The 19,394-nt window shown below is 51.1% G+C and overlaps 1 protein-coding gene across 11 annotated transcripts in view; it reads right to left on the reverse strand.

Annotated features, from left to right (window-relative positions):
- Positions 1–19,394, reverse strand: part of LOC116953891 (ryanodine receptor 2-like) — a 321,447-nt gene that overhangs the window by 180,035 nt on the left and 122,018 nt on the right. For all 11 annotated transcript variants that reach the window (XM_076051967.1, XM_032974196.2, XM_032974194.2 and 8 more), the window contains 11 exons: positions 18,549–18,712; positions 16,243–16,321; positions 14,735–14,824; positions 11,721–11,843; positions 10,800–10,877; positions 10,226–10,301; positions 9,370–9,493; positions 8,205–8,320; positions 6,009–6,076; positions 3,880–4,001; positions 1,998–2,047 (listed from right to left, as the gene is read on the reverse strand). In XM_076051967.1, the coding sequence (XP_075908082.1) occupies positions 1,998–2,047; positions 3,880–4,001; positions 6,009–6,076; positions 8,205–8,320; positions 9,370–9,493; positions 10,226–10,301; positions 10,800–10,877; positions 11,721–11,843; positions 14,735–14,824; positions 16,243–16,321; positions 18,549–18,712 (1,090 nt within the window). The remainder of the gene's footprint in view (positions 1–1,997; positions 2,048–3,879; positions 4,002–6,008; positions 6,077–8,204; positions 8,321–9,369; positions 9,494–10,225; positions 10,302–10,799; positions 10,878–11,720; positions 11,844–14,734; positions 14,825–16,242; positions 16,322–18,548; positions 18,713–19,394) is intronic.

Consider the following 19,394-nt stretch of genomic DNA (forward strand, 5'->3'; position numbering starts at 1 on the left):
GTCGCCGGGTTTGTAGGTGCAGAGCGCTAACCGCTACACTCCCGCTCCCCATACTCACACAACATCAACAACAACAAACGCCACTTGCACCAAAGTGGCAGGGACGTCGCGACGGCGCTTGTGTCAGGCCAAGTGCACTTTAAGGCCGCATGTGCACACATACACACGCACACGCATGCACAAGCATTTGAAAAGAACTCCACACTGACAGGCGTCGAAGAGTGGGCCAGGAGGAGGCCAAAGACCCTTTGGAAGGGCCTCTCTGGTGGAGGCCCTTCCGCCAGCAGTGGCATGAGCAAGCAGCTGCAGGGACTGCGCCTTCACCATTTGTTGCACACTGACACGCGCCCTTGCACGTGCAGTCACATTTTAGGTAGAATGTTTATTAAATGCCCACGGAACTGAAGTCATGGGGGTTGCAGTGGACAAGCTCACATGCTCGAGGTAAATTCAAAGCCGTGGAAATTTGAACCTTTGCACGAACGGAATCATTGCCGAGTTAAATTACCAATGAATATTGCAGTCGGCTTGATAGGTAAGTAAATTAAGTGGAGTTGGTGGCTTTGTGTGAATGGGTGAGTTAATGAATGGGTAGGGCAGGCTAACATGCGTCTGTGTGGGTGGCTGGATGGGTAGTTTAGTGGGCGGCCTAGTTAGGGAACGAGTAGGTTGGTTTATAGCTGGGTGGGTAACTGGGCGGCTGAATGGGTGGCTGGGTGGGTGAATGATTTCGTGAAATCGTAGGTTATTTTGCGGCTCGGTAGGTGGCTAGTTGCGAACGTGGATGAAGTGGAGAATGGGCACGAGAATAACTTGTCCAGGTGGATGATCGAGTGAGTCTGTGGGGAGCTTGAACTTCTTTCGCACCGTACATAGCCAACCGCGCTACTCGCAGGTAAAGGCGAGTTGATTATGGTTCGTGGGCAAAGCGGACTGCCTTCTACCAGACTGCACGTGTGAGAGACTGCATGAATAAACGGACAGCCGAGTCAGCGGAGTGGGTGAATATTTGAGTGCCATCGGGAAAGAACAACTGCACAACAACTCATCACAGCAAGATGCACACAGCGGAGCCGTCCGTATATTATCTGTGATAACACTCAACAGGAGCATTGTTCACACAAAGAAAGCACTTCCCTTCACAAAGACCAATTAAAGCACATGCACCCCACACCCAATACCTCGCCTACGCTATAACAATTACAAACGTCCCCCGTGTAGCCTTGACAGACTTATTGGGGCAAGTGCTGTTAGCGAGCACCTATGAAGGCCGGCAGGGCACACTTGAGGGTGAGTGGCCAGCACAACGCCCGGCCGCCTTTGTCTCCCCAGCGGCGATGTTTACACACCGCACCAGGTGCTCATTTAAGGCCCACCTATGGGAGGCCTGGGACCGGTTCAGATAAATCGTCACTGGTGCTGGCCACGAGCGGGAATCGAATCCGGCTCGACGGGTTGGTAGCGCAGTGCACGGACCGCTACTTTTTCACTCCCCGTGCTGTACTAAACAAGCGGTTTTCAATTCCTATTCAGCTTGCGTGGCCAGGAAACCCTCAGTGAGACTCGCGACTCTTTTGTGCTTTGACGGTGACTGCCAATAGGGGAAAAAAATCCCAACTCGGAGAAAAATTTGCGGCGGCGGCGTTGTTTTTCGTATTTCTACCGAACCCTGCCAAACTCGGACCGTGACGTCAGCGCGCAGTGGGCCCTCCTCTTGTCAGACGACGTCACGGGGAATCTTTAAAACCCACGTCCGCGGGTTGCTGCGCCACGCAGCGCTGCCTCCCGCATGGATTCGGACCCAAACCGGGGAACCTCGGCGTCAAAAGGCGATCGCGCTCGCGACCGTCGGCCTTGTCACCCCACGCGCCCCCCCCCACCCCCCCTTCGTGTTGACTAACGACCGAGCGAGGCAAAAAAAAAACACAGCACAAAGTCAGCAATCTCAGCTGCTTCTTGCATGCGGGTATCTCGCAAGGCATGCCACCACACCTTACCAAATATGGATATCCGGTGCCTAATAAGCACGCCGAGTTTGCAGAACAGGCTGATGCAGGCGGAGGGGGGGGGTAAAAACAATGTCAAGTGGAAGAAAAGAAACCGACAAGGGATTTGAACACGAATGTGTGCATTGCATGTTGAACTTCTTTTGCACAGTTACGAAGCCAACCGTGCTAATCGGACGTGTCAAACGAGCGTATATCCACCCGGTGTCACTCTTGAATGCTTAGGAGGAGAGTTTCGACTGCCCCAGATTGCGGAGGGTGCGAGGTTCTTTCCTTTCTTATAGCTCGTACAATACCGCGCACGGCACACCGGGGACTTTAAGAAAGCGGCACGCCGGTTTCTGAACACCGATCTACACATTCTTTACAATTTCCTTACCATTACCATCCCGCTGTTGGACAAAGGCCTCCACAATGCTACCTCCGTCCTTTGTGAACCTCCTGATCATCTCAGCCACGCAAAGTAAAGCCTAAGATCTTGACTTGGGAATATTTCCCCATTGGCCTAGGTCAGGGGTCGGCAAAACCAAAATAACAAGAATATATATTTTTTTATGAATTCTGTAAAAATAACACAACCCCTCAATGTTTCCGTCGCCGCAATGCGTGTGAATACCACACGGTGCTCCTCACGAGCTAACGTCAGGAAGCAGTCCTCACTGAGCCGCATGCGGCTAAGGAGCCGCAGGTTGCCGACCCCCGTGGCCTATAGACCTATAGGTCTATCAAAATTATGCAGGAAACCGATTAAGTTTAACACAATGCCACCAAATGTCAGTGCAAATCAATTGCTGCCACCTCAACACAGATGCCAATTCATGGGCCGTCTGGGTCAAAAGCGCACAGGTGATAAGCCCAATGTGGAGGCTATAGTATGGATATTTGTGTGCGTGTGTGCATCTGCCCATGTGTGTGCATCTGCCCACGTGTGTGCATCTGCCCACGTGTGTGCATCTGCCCACGTGTGTGCATCTGCCCATGTGTGTGCATCTGCCCACGTGTGTGCATCTGCCCATGTGTGTGCATCTGCCCACGTGTGTGCATCTGCCCATGTGTGTGCATCTGCCCATGTGTGTGCATCTGCCCACGTGTGTGCATCTGCCCATGTGTGTGCATCTGCCCACGTGTGTGCATCTGCCCACGTGTGTGCATCTGCCCACGTGTGTGCATCTGCCCACGTGTGTGCATCTGCCCACGTGTGTGCATCTGCCCACGTGTGTGCATCTGCCCACGTGTGTGCATCTGCCCACGTGTGTGCATCTGCCCACGTGTGTGCATCTGCCCACGTGTGTGCATCTGCCCACGTGTGTGCATCTGCCCACGTGTGTGCATCTGCCCACGTGTGTGCATCTGCCCACGTGTGTGCATCTGCCCATGTGTGTGCATCTGCCCACGTGTGTGCATCTGCCCATGTGTGTGCATCTGCCCACGTGTGTGCATCTGCCCACGTGTGTGCATCTGCCCACGTGTGTGCATCTGCCCACGTGTGTGCATCTGCCCATGTGTGTGCATCTGCCCACGTGTGTGGAGCGATATCGTCATGGCTCGAGCACTGCCCTACGAACTCAATTACCCGAGTTCGCTTCCCGCCCACAGCCAACACCGGTGACGAATATCTGAACCGGTCCCGATTCTCCCCTGGGTCGACTCAGCCGTTAATCGAGTACCTCTGTGCCGGCGTCTAAACGTCGGCATTGGGTCAGACAGAGGCAGTCGGGCAATGGAAACTGACCGCCTACCTCCTCGTGTGACGTTGCCGGCCTGAATTTGTGCTCGCTAACAGCGCGCGCCCCAACGCTGTGTTAAAACGGCTCTACGGGGTAAATGTTTGTCTCCCTGTGTGTGTGTATGTGTGTGCGCGCGCGCGCCACACCTTGTGACCATTTCCTTCTCCTTGGGAGACGCGTGGCTGCCACCTGGCAGAGGCCGGGTTAGCGTGGCCAGGAAATACTGCCGGTGGTTGTTGAAGTAGTGGTTGATGAGCGGCAGCACCACCTGCGGTGAGCGGAGGGGCAGACGCGCTGCGCACGACGCTCGCGGAGAAACTGAGCGGCGGTATCATCGCCATCATCGTCGTCGTCGTCGTTATCACCGTCATCATCAGCCATGGATCTTACGATCCGTGGGTGTCATAACAACAACAACAACCGCCATTCGCCACTAAGTGGCGGTGATGTCACCACGACGCTTGTGCCAGGCTATGTGCACGTTGTCATAATCCGCCTATAGGAACCCGCGCATCAGAATCAGAGGCCCTGTTTAGACTGGAGGACGAATCCGATGAGCTACTAACCTCTTTTAATGAAAAATAATATTAGGTTTTACCCTTGCTGGCAATCAAACAGGAGGTGTTAAGATGTTCAAACACCAAACAGAAAACTTTTGCAAGGAATCGAGTCACGCATTAAGCACACACAGTACTTGTGGTGAACACGCAAACAAACATGCTCTAATAAAATATGTCATTGTCCTTGAAACTGATCGGCCTACACCAGAGACAGCCTTCTTTAGGGCCTCTTCTCACCAGTGTCAGACCAGAGAACGCCACAAGGCGAACAGCACAAAGACAATGCCACTATCAGAGCACTTATAGCTCGGGGGGAGTAGCTACATCATGGGAACTTTCTGCCAGAATCAAAGTATGAAAAATAAGATTAGGTTTTACACTTTCTGGCAATAAAACAGGTGTTGAGGTGTTCAAAACACAAAATAGATCACATATGCATTGTCTTTAAAACTGATTGGGCTACACCAGACAGCCAGGGCGTGTTTGTTTGCATGTGCACCGCAAGTACTGATTAATGCAGACCTGAATCCTTGCAAAAAGTATCAATTTGGTGTTTGAACATCTTAACACCTGCCCTTTCATACTTTGATAGTGTCACAAAGGTCCCATGATGAAGCTCTTTCTCACAGATGTCCAGTAGTGACATGGGGTCAGCGAGTTAGTGGACCGATGACGTCGCTCCATCTCCTCGCTGGAAATCCCCCTTCTTTGAGAACTACGCATGCACTGGGCTTTCGACTATCGGGGGGTGAAGGGTGGGATGGCTGTCCCGGATAAGACTGAAAATGCGGATAAATCAAAACACGTAAATAAGGCGACGTCGCGTGTACAGCACGTCGTTCGGCTACGGTGAACGGCGGTGCGGGACGCAGGACGTCGTCCGTTTTGAACCGTCTCTTGCAGGAACCGTTTTACTTGCGGTCACGTGGGCACCTAGTCGTTGACCCTCGACGAGTGAGGAGCAGCCGATGAACGAGCGTGCGCGCGCTAAAAGGCGTGGCCGAGCACGTTCAACGCGCGACCCGGCAAGCCGCCAAATCGTAAAAACGAGCGTTAATTGCGATACGTTAATGGCATATTGCTTTTTTTAAGCGTTCACAGGGCCAACTTCATTTCGAGGGAGTGCTCTTTCCCGTTACTAAATTTGCCACGTAACAGACTGGTGTGCTGAAGGTGACGATGCGTGAACATGTTAGTCACGCGCACACCGTGATTCAAGCATTGCCAGGGTATGATACGCGGAACACGAAATCTAATTAACTCCTTGTGAAATGAAGCATTTGAACATAGCGTCTCGCCGAGCCAAATTATACTTTAAAAATATATACAAACGAATAATAACGAGAGGGTCATTGGTAACAAACATCTGGCAGTTCACAGGCATTGCCTCTAGCAAGCCTGACACAGCTGGTGAGATACAGAATTCTTAAGACCGATCCAGAGTCTACTTGCGTTGGGACCAATGCTGCTGAAATAATGCACTCACAGAATTCTGTGCGGCTCATGAGATTCGCTATAGAAAAAATAAATATTATTAATTTGTTTCGTCGAAGGAATGATATGTAAAGTGGGCGTATTGTCTCTGCTTACTTATTTTGTTTAATTCTAAAGCATTAAATTGGCGGAGAAAGATGTGACTGCAGTGTGACGGGATGATGAATGCTTTTAATTTCATGGGGGATGTGCGAAAGGCTGTACCAACAGCGGCCTCTGACCTTAGCGAAAAATTTGATTTCTTGTTCATTCGATGACCTTGAATCCCGCACGATCGTCACGCCAGAATCTGATTGGGGTAAACAAAACAATATAACCGGTAAAATGTATTCTTTAAATCATTAACTTCATTCCTAATTCCACAGTTTAAAAAGTCAATAATTACACTATATTTTTTGGAGATTATGAAACGCTCCAGAAAGTAAGACATATCCCGAAATCTCATATGCCCGTGTTAATAAAAGGTTCAAAGACAAAGAAAGATCCCCCATATAGCCTTAACAGACTGTAGGGGCAAGTGCTGTTAGCGAGCACCAATAAAGCCCGGCATGGCACACGAGGGGGTGGGTGGCCAACACCACGCCCGGCCGCCTTTGTCTCCCCAGTGGCGATGTTTATACACCGCACCAGGTACTCATTTGAGGCTGGGTCGACCGAGAGGAGGCCCAGGACCGGTTCAGAGATAATTGTCACTGGTGTTGGCCGTGAACGAGAATCGAACTCGGGTCGCCGGGTTCGTAGCGCAGTGCGCTAACCGCTACACTACCGCTCCCCACTAATAAAGATACACTCATCTGGTGACACACACACTCCTACCAGATTATAACAGGCATCCCCAACTACTGCTTTGAAATCCAGGCGAAAACTGCCTCTTGTATAATTCAAAGAGTACAGGTTTTTTTTTTCCCCGAACAACGCGAACGTAACAAAACGAGCTTGGAAACGATCGATTAACTATCATCTTGTCAGTTATTTGAAGCTACGCAGGTTTAGAACCTGGTTATTATTTGGATGAGAGACTGCCTGAGAACATCACCAGAAATTGTAAGCTTGGGCTGCAAGGTGGCAAGCAGACGGAAGTACAACTCTTGTCATCTACCCATGCAGAGCCTTGGCGATTATTATCCCCTAAAATATCCCCTCTAATTAATTATCAAATCCCCTCAAATTATGCCAAAAACCCTCAAATGAAATCATCAAATCAAGTCGTCAAATCCCCTCAAATTATCCCCACAAATGATCAAATATCGCCTCAAAATTATCCCCTCAAATAATCATCCCCTCAAATACGTGAACTTTCTCCTGATACTCCAGAATTGGTGAAACATCCAAAAGCAGAACCGTCATGACAGAGAGTCTTGAGACTCATTCAGGAGTCCCTGGCTAATTATGAGGCATTATCATTCTTACTATTATTATGGTAGCCCTAAGCCAATTATGAAATCAGTAACGCCACAGGACAATTGCTGTTGACCGCTTGCGAAGTGGTACCTATTTTATCTGCCCCAAAGGGATGATGGCGAGGGCGGATATGTGATGTTCGATTATGTGAAGTGCTCAATCTACAAGCCCCATTTATGCGATGTGACGCCACATGGCAGATAATGACAGCTTTTAAGAAACTGCAATTCCAAATCATCAACTTTAAAAGCTTTACAACAACAAAAAAATGGGGCATTAACCTGGCAGTTAAAAAATATTGAAGACATGCGATGTATGTATGCATGTTGAAATTCTTTCACACCGTACGTAGCCAACCGTGCTAATCGGAGGTGCGACATGCGATGACATGTGATGACGTGGCAATCACGCAGCGCTCCCGTATGACGCACACGCACGTGAGTAACCGCAGAGGTGTGTGCGCTCGCTCGCCAGGGTTGTTAAACGACAGCCGGCAATACCGGTAAACCGCGTTTCACAGTCGGTTACCGGTTCCAAAAAGTCGGCATCACGGTGACCGTTTCCAGCGGAAATGTCGTACCGAATGCACCAATCTCACGAACTGCTAACTCCCCCCACCCCCCATTATTCCAACTGCTACGCCGGGGGATAGAACGGAATCGGCAACCTGTGGATTGCAAGTCCAGTGGGCTTCAACGTTACACGGCCACCATGGCAGCTCCCTTCACTTTCTCGATTTAAAAAAAAAGTTAAAACTAAAAAATCTCCCCCTTCTTGAAACCCCCGGAGCACCCGAGCCTGGGGTCTTGTCCCCGCCACCACCCTGACGTCGCGGTCGGTGCGTTCTATGCTGGGCTCGCGTTGAGTTGTAATAAAACCGTTCATTAAAACAAAAAAAGGCTAAACAAATCTCGCGTTTATTTCTCGAGACATTTCTAGGCGTGCGGCAAAAACCGCTGACCGTTTGGCCAGTCATGGAAGGAGAAACGACGGTTCTAACGACCCGGCGCGCGTACCCAGCTGCCGAATGTATTCGTGGGCAGCGTCCACGTAATCGATGAGCTTCTGCACGAGGCCGAAGGCGTAGCGCTTCTCTATGGACGATGAATCCATCTCCATGTCCTTCATTCCCCTGGAACACGTGACAGCACAAAACAAAGACAGAGACAAACAATGACCCCCCCCCCCCCCCCTCAACGATGCAGGCCGGCATGGCACACGTGGGGGGCGGGTGACCAGCACCACGCCCAGCCGCCTTCGTCTCCCCAGTGGCGGTGTTTTTTTTTTATCACCGCACCAGGTACTTATTTGAGGCTGAGGCGACCTAGGGGAGACCCGGGACCGGTCAGATAGTCGTCACTGGTGTTGGCCGTGAGCGGGAAATCGAACTTGGGCCGCCGGGTGCGTAGCGCAGACCGCTATCCGCTGCACTGCCACACACAGCAAGGTGCACACAGACGTCCTCGCGAACACGCACACACACACACAACACATCGATTATTTGAGGTGGCCAGATAAATCCGAGGTCAGAGCGCTGAGCCGGCACCGCCGAGACGCTGGGTCTGAAATTATTAAAACGGGATCTCAAGCGTAGTGAGTTGATGTAGCGATTTGAGGGCCCTAACCGGGTCACCAAAGACTGCCCCCGCACAGAACAACACCAATACCAATCGCCATTCTCCACGAAGGGGCGGTGACACCACCACGTGCCTAGTGCCGAGCTAGGTGGCACCTTCAAGCCACGTGAGGTGTCAAAGACTCGCTGGCAGGTGGCCAATAGGGTTAAATGAATCCGATAAAAAAAAATTCAGAATCTGAATATTTGTATATACTGGAGGAATCCGATGAGCTATAAATTCTCTTTTCCACAGATGTTCTCTTCCAAACGTCCACGTCGCTTCTCCTGTCTTGTCACAAACATCTTCCGAGCATCAACCCTACAATGCCAACAACTTACTTTCGAACTGCCTGGCGAAACGACGACATACATACACACATAATTGGCTGGTCCACGTGCCAGCATAGCGGGGCGGACACCCCTCCTCTTGAAAACAACGAGCAACGGTATTCGGCCTACGCTTGCCTGTCTCAACAATTTTTCTCGCGTCGCGTACGGAGGCGGCTCGGGGGAGAGGTGGGGGGGGGGGGGGAATTGCGCAAAAAAACTGTCGCACGCCGCACCGAGACACGGCGTAGCCGTTGATCTGCAGAAACTTGAGGAGGTCCTGCGCCTTCTCCCGGTCCCGCGCCTTCTCCTTGGCCGTCAGCGTGTCGTACGGCACCAGCAGGGGGTGGTTTCCTCCTCCTACGAAAGGGCAAAAAGATCCCCCCCCCCAAGTATAGCCTGTGACAGACTGCCGGGGCAAGTGCTGCTCAGCGAGAAGCAGCGCCTGTGAAGGCCGGGGCAGCACACGAGGAAGGGTAGGTGTGGCCAGCGTCACCATGCCCGGCCGAATTTGTCTCCCCACGTGGCGATGTTTACACACAGAGACACACACACACGGCATCAGCTACTCAATTTGAGGCTGAGTCAACCCAGGAAAGGCTCAAGACCAGCTCAGATATCACTCGCCACTCATGTTAGCTGTGAGCGGAAGTCGAACCGAGGTCGCCGGGAAAGCAGTGCAGTGCAGTAGCCAGCACGCCGAAATATACATTTGGGATATACTAAATGACTAAAGTATTTTTATTTTATTTTACCGGGTAAGGCCCACTGAACTATTGTATAGCTCTTTTTCAGAAGCGACCTGGCTATCACAAATGATAGCTCAACGAAGTGGCTTATCATCGCGTGTCTCTAAATGTGGAGGGAAAAACCAGAGGACACGGAGGAAAAATCCACGCGACCACGGGGAGAGCGAGAGACACGCAAACTCCAAATATACAGCAGCAGGCGTCGGGGTCGGGATAGAACCCACGACCTCCTGCATACCAGGCGAGGTAGTTTCACATCATGCCACCGAATGCAGAAAACTTTGCAGGGGCTCCTGAGCAAACAAGCTTTATAAACAACGAATAAACACACACACACACATACCCTTAGCATCAAGCTCCACCTTCTTGTTCTTGGCCCAGGTGTTGTGGTAGTTTTCAGCCAACTGCTCAGCCATGGACTGCAAAGCACACAGAGTAACGATCCTCGTTCAACGCGGTAGATGCGCTCCTGAAAAGTGCCACGGAGCAACGGTCATCCTCGCAGCGGCTTCTGGCGAGCCGTCGAACGAAGGCGGCGGTCAACGGCATCGCGTGCGCGCTTTCAGACGCGCTTCTGCGGCCGTCTGGAACGCTCCTCCTTCCGATACGAGGAAGCCACCGGGAGCTTGCACTTTTAAGTGATCACCATCTGGATTTAAAAATGATTTCTCCAGAACTGCTTTGGGCGTTGAGTTTGCTGCCCCTCCCTCCGCAACCTTCGATTAGCGCGGTCGGCTACGTATGGCGCGAAGGAAGTTCGAAATGCACACATACTTACACGTCGCTGTTGACTCAAACTAACGTTGGAGTCGCCTCTTTAATATTCAAGTTTGGCTTTACGCTAAGGGCCCTGATGCCCACTGGGATACCGAGCGAGATCGATCGATCGATCGATCGACTAAGCCGTGACATTTCACCTGCAAGTCCCTGGACAACGTGACGTTGCTCATGTCCGCAGGCCGCGGGCTGTAGCCCTGTTGCAGGTCGATGGGTGGCTGTGGGTAACAGCATGCGACGGACAAACACACAGAGAACCACACGGTCAGGCTCCTGTACAGTACAACACCTCTTAATGACCACCCCTGTTAACGACTAATCGCTTAACGACAGGCCTCCATAGAGCCCAATGTGTAGTGTAGTGTATAATGTAGTGCAGAGTAGAACACCGCTTAACGATTGTGTAGTGTATAGTGTAGTGTATAATAGTGTAGTGTATAATGCAGTGTAGAGTAGAACCCCTCTTAAGGACCACCCCTGTTAACGACTAATCGCTTAACGACAGGCCTCCGTAGAGCCCAATGTGTAGTGTAGTGTATAATGTAGTGCAGAGTAGAACATCGCTTAACGACAGGCCTCTGTAGAGCCCAATGTGTTGGCTTACCAACAATTCCCCTGTTAACCTCAGGCTGTTGTAGGTACCGTAAATATTAATCAATCTCTTTTTCACAGATGTCCGGTTGGGGCGGGTCAGAAAGTTACAACAACAAACGACGCAAAAACACGCCGGGAGTGCAAAGTATGGGAAAGGTGAACAAAAATCTGTTCGTTATGGGATAGCCACTTAAGTAAAAATAATGTTTCTTCGTTCATTTTTGTTCACCATCGGAAAACAAAATCGGGAGAGAAAAAAAAAACTGATGACGTTGACGTACGTCTTCCGAATGAGAAAGGGGGGTTAACCGTTAAGAAAAGTAAGCGGGTTCGGGCAGATGCCGCGTCACGACACGTGGCGATGGCTGGCGGCCGCGCCTCCGACCTCGCACGAAAACGCCAGTCACGGCGCCGGCTTGCGGGAAGCCTCCGTCCCCATCTAGCGGTGCACAGATCGTGACGTCCACCTGGGAAGATCCTTTCCCCTGGGCCGCCATCTGGTCGGCGTCGCGCGAGCGCTCGATGGACCACCCCCACGCGATCATCGTCTTGATCGACTCCTTAATTGGCCAGCGGTACGTCTCCTTCTCCTGCACAGCGAGAAAAAAAAAACACGTTGAGCTTCTTTCTCGCCGTACGTAGTCAACCGTGCTCTCATCGGAGATGCGAAGTGTTGAGTCTATGGTGCAGTGTTGAGTCTGTGGTGCAGTGTTGAGTCTGTGGTGCAGTGTTGAGTCTATGGGGCAGTGTTGTCTATGGTGCAGTGTTGAGTCTATGGTGCAGTGTTGAGTCTGTGGGCAGTGTTGAGTCTGTGGGCAGTGTTGAGTCTATGGTGCAGTGTTGAGTCTATGGGCAGTGTTGAGTCTATGGTGCAGTGTTGAGTCTATGGTGCAGTGTTGAGTCTATGGTGCAGTGTTGAGTCTGTGGTGCAGTGTTGAGTCTATGGTGCAGTGTTGAGTCTGTGGTGCAGTGTTGAGTCTGTGGTGCAGTGTTGAGTCTATGGGGCAGTGTTGTCTATGGTGCAGTGTTGAGTCTATGGTGCAGTGTTGAGTCTGTGGGCAGTGTTGAGTCTGTGGGCAGTGTTGAGTCTATGGTGCAGTGTTGAGTCTATGGGCAGTGTTGAGTCTATGGTGCAGTGTTGAGTCTATGGTGCAGTGTTGAGTCTATGGTGCAGTGTTGAGTCTGTGGTGCAGTGTTGAGTCTATGGTGCAGTGTTGAGTCTATGGTGCAGTGCTGAGTCTATGGGCAGTGTTGAGTCTATGGGCAGTGTTGAGTCTATGGTGCAGTGTTGAGTCTACGGTGCAGTGTTGAGTCTATGGTGCAGTGTTGAGTCTATGGTGCATTGTTGAGTCTATGGGCAGTGTTGAGTCTATGGTGCAGTGTTGAGTCTATGGGCAGTGTTGAGTCTATGGGCAGTCTTCTTTGGTTCTTTCGGTAAAGTCACGTAGAATGAGAATAAAAGAATAAAATAAAATAAGACAATAAGATAATTTTATTGTCTTATTTTATTTTATTATTTTATTCTCATTCTACGTGACTTTACCGAAAGAACCAAAGAAGATTAATCCTTGCAGTCACGAAAGCTTTAAATCGAAATCTATGGGCAGCATTGAGTCTATGAGCAGTGTTGAGTCTATGGGCAGTGTTGAGTCTATGGGCAATATTGAGTCTGTGGGCAGTGTTGAGTCTATGGGCAGTGTTGAGTCTATGGGCAGTGTTGGGTCTATGGGCAGTGTTGAGTCTATGAGCAGTGTTGAGTCTATGGTGCAGTGTTGAGTCTATGGGCAGTGTTGAGTCTATGGGCAGTGTTGAGTCTGTGGGGAGTGTTGAGTCTACGGGCAGTGTTGAGTCTATGGGCAGCGTTCTATTTATGTACGTTGAACTTCTTTCGCACCGTACATCGCAAACCGTGCTCATCGGTGGTGCGAAGCGCTGAAAACCAGCGCCTAAGATCGAGTCCGAGCTCGAAGCCCCGGCGACGCTACAGATGCGTCGCTGGCCAACGGATCTCCAATGGACAAACGAGCGCTCGGCCACAATGGTTGATGTGGGCCGGCGGTGGCTTGTCTTGCCGCTCGTTGCAGAGGTCTGCGGTTCGAATCCGGCGGCCACCCGTCCCGGTAAATGCTGCGTGCTGACAATATCCGTAACAATGCGGACCCCGTCTGCTTCACGGCGGTCCTCGAAGATCCCCGTGACGTCATTCTCATGAGGTGCCCATTGTGCCATCTTAGAAAATTACTCAAATTCCCACCCCCCCCCCCCTTCCCTCTATCCTCGGTCTCCCCTTAGTAAGTCAGTTATCTTTTCACCCCCCTTTCCGCCCCTCCCTCCCCCCCCCCATGTAAGACTTCACACCCCCCCCCCCTCCCCTTACACAGGCTCCCCACGTGGTTGGGGCAGAGGGCCCACTATCCCCCTCCCCCCCCTATGCACGGTCCCATCCCGTTGCGCCGAATTTGAATTCTCACAGATTTTCTGTCCCCGCCTCCAAAATTAGACTCAATGACCCACCCAAGGTGGGGACCACGTAGGGATGGGCTGCCCTCGTTGTTTAAATATGATAAAGACAACTGGTCTGTCGGGTCTGTGCTCTCAAGACGATGTCAGATTCCATTCTGACGATGTAATGTCTCGAGACTCCTTCAAGAGACCAGGGTCTGATAGCCTATCGACTCATGACACCATCAGAAATTGTATTTTGTCTAATGACTCGGCGACTGGTTTGCTGGTGTTATTGTCTAAATACCCCATCGTAGAGTGGTCCCATCCCATCTCTTGTCCGACGATCCGATCTGACTTTGAGCTGCTCACCAAGTAACGTGTGAATGTAATCAAGTTACTGAAGGCAGATTCCAGTTAATGCCATTCAATTCCAAGATGAAGGTCTGTAATGATTCAGCCTAATATCAATATACGTTTGAAATGCTTATTGAAGGACCGCACAAAGACTACTCTCTTAGTCCAGTGTCTAAAAACTCTATCAAACATCGGTTTGTGAAGCCTGTCAACGGAGAGCTCATCAGTGACCGGTTCATCAGTCCGTTCTCCACGTATCCCCCCTCCCCCGCACCGACTCGGCACAACTGATACTACCGGCTGATTGGTTCTCTGAGAGAGCGCCCTCCTACAATGCCGTGCCGCATCGAAGCGCCGCGCGTCAACGTCTCATCTCAGCGCGCAGGGAAAAGGGGCACCACCCCCAAGACAGCCGTCCCTGGTGCGGCGAGAGGTGGCGCACCGCCTGATTATGCGTGTGCATAATCCCAATTGAGTAAAACAAAAATAAATTAATAAAAATCGTACCACTATTTTTTTCCCCCTTCATAAGGTCAGCCTGTCGCACCGAAATCGGGTTGCTGTTCGCGCAGTTTCTGTCCACCTCCAATCACTCCCATTTTGCTATCGGCGTGTCATACCAGCCTCGCGTTGAGTTGCAATAAAAATGAAAAAAAAAAACGGGGACAGCCTCCAACGTCACCTTCTCGGAGAAGAGTTTAAAAGGCTTCAGCATGGGATGCGTTTTAGCCTCTGGATCCTCCGCCTCTCCGTACGTCCACTCTTGGGTGATCTGCAACGACGACCGGCAAAAAATGGCAACGCACAAGCGAAGGAAAATTGTCGTCACGGAATAATAATAGTACTTTACACTCCTCAAGCGTTCTTTCACCCAGAGGTCACAAGGCACTGTGCAGAGAGAGAAAAAAAGCGGGCTCAAATCCAACCGCCAAAACGAAGTATTTACAAAAAATAAATAAAAAGTCCTTACAAATAAGTGTGATGGGAATCACCTGATAATCTATTGGCGGTGGGTGTTTCCCTACCCTCCCCCCCATAATGCAATGCGGTTTAAATCAGCAACCATCTTTGCTCACACTGGCTTGTGTACATTTTGTAATTGGCAATTAAAGCAAAGTTATCTGATTTGTTTTCTTCAAATTCAAACAAGCTCGCGATGATATATTTCCCGTAATTTTTATTTACTTCTACGCTTTGATGTTGAGATGAAAATTAAAATACTAATATTTAATCACCAGTTACATGTATAGTCATTAAGTCATTGATTAAAATCAATTCAGGTGCTTCTGATACACGACTTATGCTTGTGAAAAAAAAATATTCCTCATGAGACGCAATTGTTATTTGATCTCGATTGTATTTTTTTTATATTCACAATTTCTCTTTGCTTCAACGCCGTCCGATGCTTTTGTTTCGGCCACTGTGTTGACCCGGATCACTCTCACAAAATGAGACTCGTCCCCGCCGCCCGGTTACACAAAATAAACTTGAAACATGTGCACGAGCATCGATTATTTTCGATCGGTGCAAGTGAATTACAATGTTAGTCTCCGTGACCGCCCACTGCATCCACTGGGGGGATGGTGCAATCACCACTTTCCTTTTACGAAATAATTGAGACGCATCACGGTGGGGTCTTCTTTTTTTCAATTCGCGTGCGTTTCATGCGCATGACCGTCAAACGCCTCGTCTGTCAGTTGTGCAATATTCCTTCAGGACCCCTGTCATCATTCTCTGCGATATCGACGTTTTGATTGTCTTTTGCTCTTGTTGTCGTCGTCGCTGTTGCTGTCGCTGCTGCTCATGCACCACAACGAATCGCCCGTGCAAAACAGCCGGGCCAGCCGGCTCAACGGGACCAACCCTCCGTGTAACGGACGAACTCAAATTCAGAATCAGAATCTTTATAAAGGCCGGAGGAGAAATCCGGTGAGCCGTGAAGCTCTTTTTTTTACAGATGTCCGGTCGGGGTACGGGGGTCAGAAAGTTACAACAACAAACAATACGAAATCCGATTGGAGTGCAAAGTATAGGAGAGGTACGCTAATCACTAAAAAGAAAGCATAGGAGGACAAATTGCATAAGTACATCGATTTATGCAGGTTTTTCCACACTAAATGGGCTCGGCATCAAAGCAACAACAACAACAGTCCCAGACGACACCGAGGCAACAACACACAGTGCCCTCACCTTGTCCAGTGCCCAGCGGTCGTGAGTGTTTTCCGCGTATTTGTTGATGAGATAGTCGAGCTTCTCCGGGATGATGATGCTGCGCACGGACACAGCGGGCGGGTGGGCACAGCCAGAGCGTGGGCACAGCGAGAGCGTGGGCACAGCCAGAGTGTGGGCACAGTGAGAGTGTGGGCACGGTGAACACAGCGAGAGTGTGGGCACAGCGAGAGTGTGGGCACAGTGAGAGTGTGGGCACAGCGAGAGTGTGGGCACAGTGAGAGTGGGCACAGTGAGAGTGTGGGCACAGTGAGAGCGTGGGCACAGTGAGAGCATGGGCACGGTGAGAGTGTGGGCACAGTGAGAGTGGGCACAGTGAGAGTGTGGGCACAGTGAGAGTGTGGGCACAGTGAGAGTGGGCACAGTGAGAGCGTGGGCACGGTGAACACAGCCAGAGTGTGGGCACGGTGAGAGTGTGGGCACGGTGAGAGTGTGGGCACGGTGAGAGTGTGGGCACAGCGAGAGCGTGGGCACGGTGAGAGCGTGGGCACAGTGAGAGTGTGGGCACGGTGAGAGTGTGGGCACGGTGAGAGTGTGGGCACGGTGAGAGTGTGGGCACGGTGAGAGTGTGGGCACAGTGAGAGTGTGGGCACAGTGAGAGTGTGGGCACAGTGAGAGTGTGGGCACAGTGAGAGTGGGCACAGTGAGAGTGTGGGCACAGTGAGAGTGTGGGCACAGTGAGAGCGTGGGCACGGTGAACACAGCCAGAGTGTGGGCACGGTGAGAGTGTGGACACAGCGAGAGCGTGGGCACGGTGAACACAGCGAGAGTGTGGGCACAGCCAGAGTGTGGGCACAGCCAGAGTGTGGGCACAGCCAGAGTGTGGGCACGGTGAACACAGCGAGAGCGTGGGCACGGCGAGAGCATGGGCATGGCGAGAGTGTGGGCACAGTGAGAGTGTGGGCACAGTGAGAGCGTGGGCACAGCGAGCGTGGACACAGTGAGAGTGTGGGCACAGCGAGAGTGTGGACACGGTGAACACAGCGAGAGCGTGGGCACAGTGAGCGTGGGCACAGCGAGCGTGGGCACAGTGAGAGCGTGGGCACAGTGAGAGCGTGGGCACAGTGGCAATGAGCGTGGGCACAGCGAGCGTGTGGGCACAGTGAGAGTGTGGGCACAGCGAGCGTGTGGGCACAGTGAGAGTGTGGGCACAGTGAGAGCGTGGGCACAGTGAGATTGTGGGCACAGTGAGAGCGTGGGCACAGTGAGAGTGTGGGCACAGCGAGAGTGTGGGCACAGTGAGAGTGTGGGCACGGTGAGAGTGTGGGCACGGTGAGAGCGTGGGCACGGTGAGAGTGTGGGCACGGTGAGTGTGTGGGCACGGTGAGAGTGTGGGCACAGTGAGAGTGTGGGCACGGTGAGAGTGTGGGCACAGTGAGAGTGTGGGCACAGTGAGAGTGTGGGCACAGTGAGAGTGTGGGCACAGTGAGAGTGTGGGCACAGTGAGAGTGAGCACAGTGAGCCGGGGCAATGCCAGCCCAGCGAGCGTGCCGCACAACCTTTCGTAAACAAATAAATCCATAAAACTCAATACGCTCGGCAATGACGCTGCCCTGTAATAGATGACGTTTCAGGCAATGGCCCTTCTTCATGCTACGTAGGGTACACATCGTTTCATTAACTAGTATTGCAGCCAGAGAGACATAAATGGAAACAGTCATGGACAACATTATACATCTGAAATGTATTTACAGAAAAGTTAAACGGATTGTGCTGCCATGTGTGAGATTCAATTGATTCATTGTCTCGAGAAGTAACACCAATAAGCACAATCGAAATAAAACTGTGGTTTAAAATACATTTTTAAAAAAAATGCGTTTTAACCACTCACAATGGAGTGGCAGCCAAGGAATGGAAGTCATCAGACACCGAGGAGATGGAGCGATGGATTCAGTTCACGTGCAGGTGCTGGATGGATTATTATTACATCGTAGGATCGTCAGTGGTGGCAGAGGCCATTGGGGGCCTTCATCGAGCAGTGGATTAACCAGAGTTGATGATGAAGTAAAATGGCCTGCGAGACCTCCGATCGGATACTTTGTCTCAAGACATGACGCCGAACTCACGATGGGGACAAATATGAAACACAAATGCGAGCCGCAGAATTTCGCAACACGGCTCGGAATCCGTGAAAAGAAACAAACACGAACAGAAAAATATTATTATTATTATTATTATAATAATAACAACCGCGTGCGAGGGAAAGGCGTTTCCGCTTGGACGCGACCGGGCGGCGGCACGGGGCGACCGCCGGCGTGGACACTGACCTGACTGTGTCCTTGGGCCTCGGCTCGAAGTTTCCGTCGGCGTCGACGGACACCTGCTTCTCCAGCGCCGCCATGTACTGCGACTCCATGTAGTCGGGGGGCAGCGCGCCGGCGATGCCGCTCAGGCACGGCAGCGCCATCTTGAAGAGCTCGGGCTCGTAGCGCTGTGCGGTGTGGGGGGCACGAGGGGAGACACGCGGGGAGGGACACGCGGGGGAGCACGAGGGGGCACAACGGGGGGGGGGGGGGGGGGCAGCACGGAGGTGCGGGCTTGCCGCGATTTTGGCGACGCTACGAATCTTTTAGACTGGAGGAATCTGATGGCCCATGAAGTTCTTTTTCACAGATGTCCCAGTAGGGACGGGTTGGCGGGTCAGCAAGTTACAGCAGAAAATAATACCAAAAAAAACGATCCGAATGCAAAATAGAGAAAAAGGAAAGCAAGTCTCTCAATATTCTTGGTTCTTTCGGTAAAGTCAAGTAGAAGGGAAGCAATAAAATAATAGAAATATAAAACAATAAAATTATCACGACGTTTCGACTGCAACACAAGCAATCATCATCAGGTGTGAAAACCACAGCAAGAAAATTTTAAAAAAGTGGCGCTTTTTTTTAACGTTAGCACCACGGAGAGCGATTTGGCAGTTATTCAGATGGACGAGTCCATCTATGTTCGGAAGAGCAAAAAAAAACAACGATGTCGCTTGAGGAATCAAAAAGCATTGCACGGACATAAATCAACGTCAAATACTAAAATCTCGTGCCGCGCTAGTCGGCCGGGGGGCAGTTGATTTATAGACCGAATAAAAGCACAGACACAATCAAAAGCCACCGACACATTAAACC

Source organism: Petromyzon marinus, chromosome 53, assembly GCF_048934315.1.
Source record: "Petromyzon marinus isolate PM22_M1 ecotype Great Lakes invasive population chromosome 53, UKy_Petmar_22M1.pri1.0, whole genome shotgun sequence".
NCBI classification, from domain to species: Eukaryota; Metazoa; Chordata; class Hyperoartia; order Petromyzontiformes; family Petromyzontidae; genus Petromyzon; species Petromyzon marinus.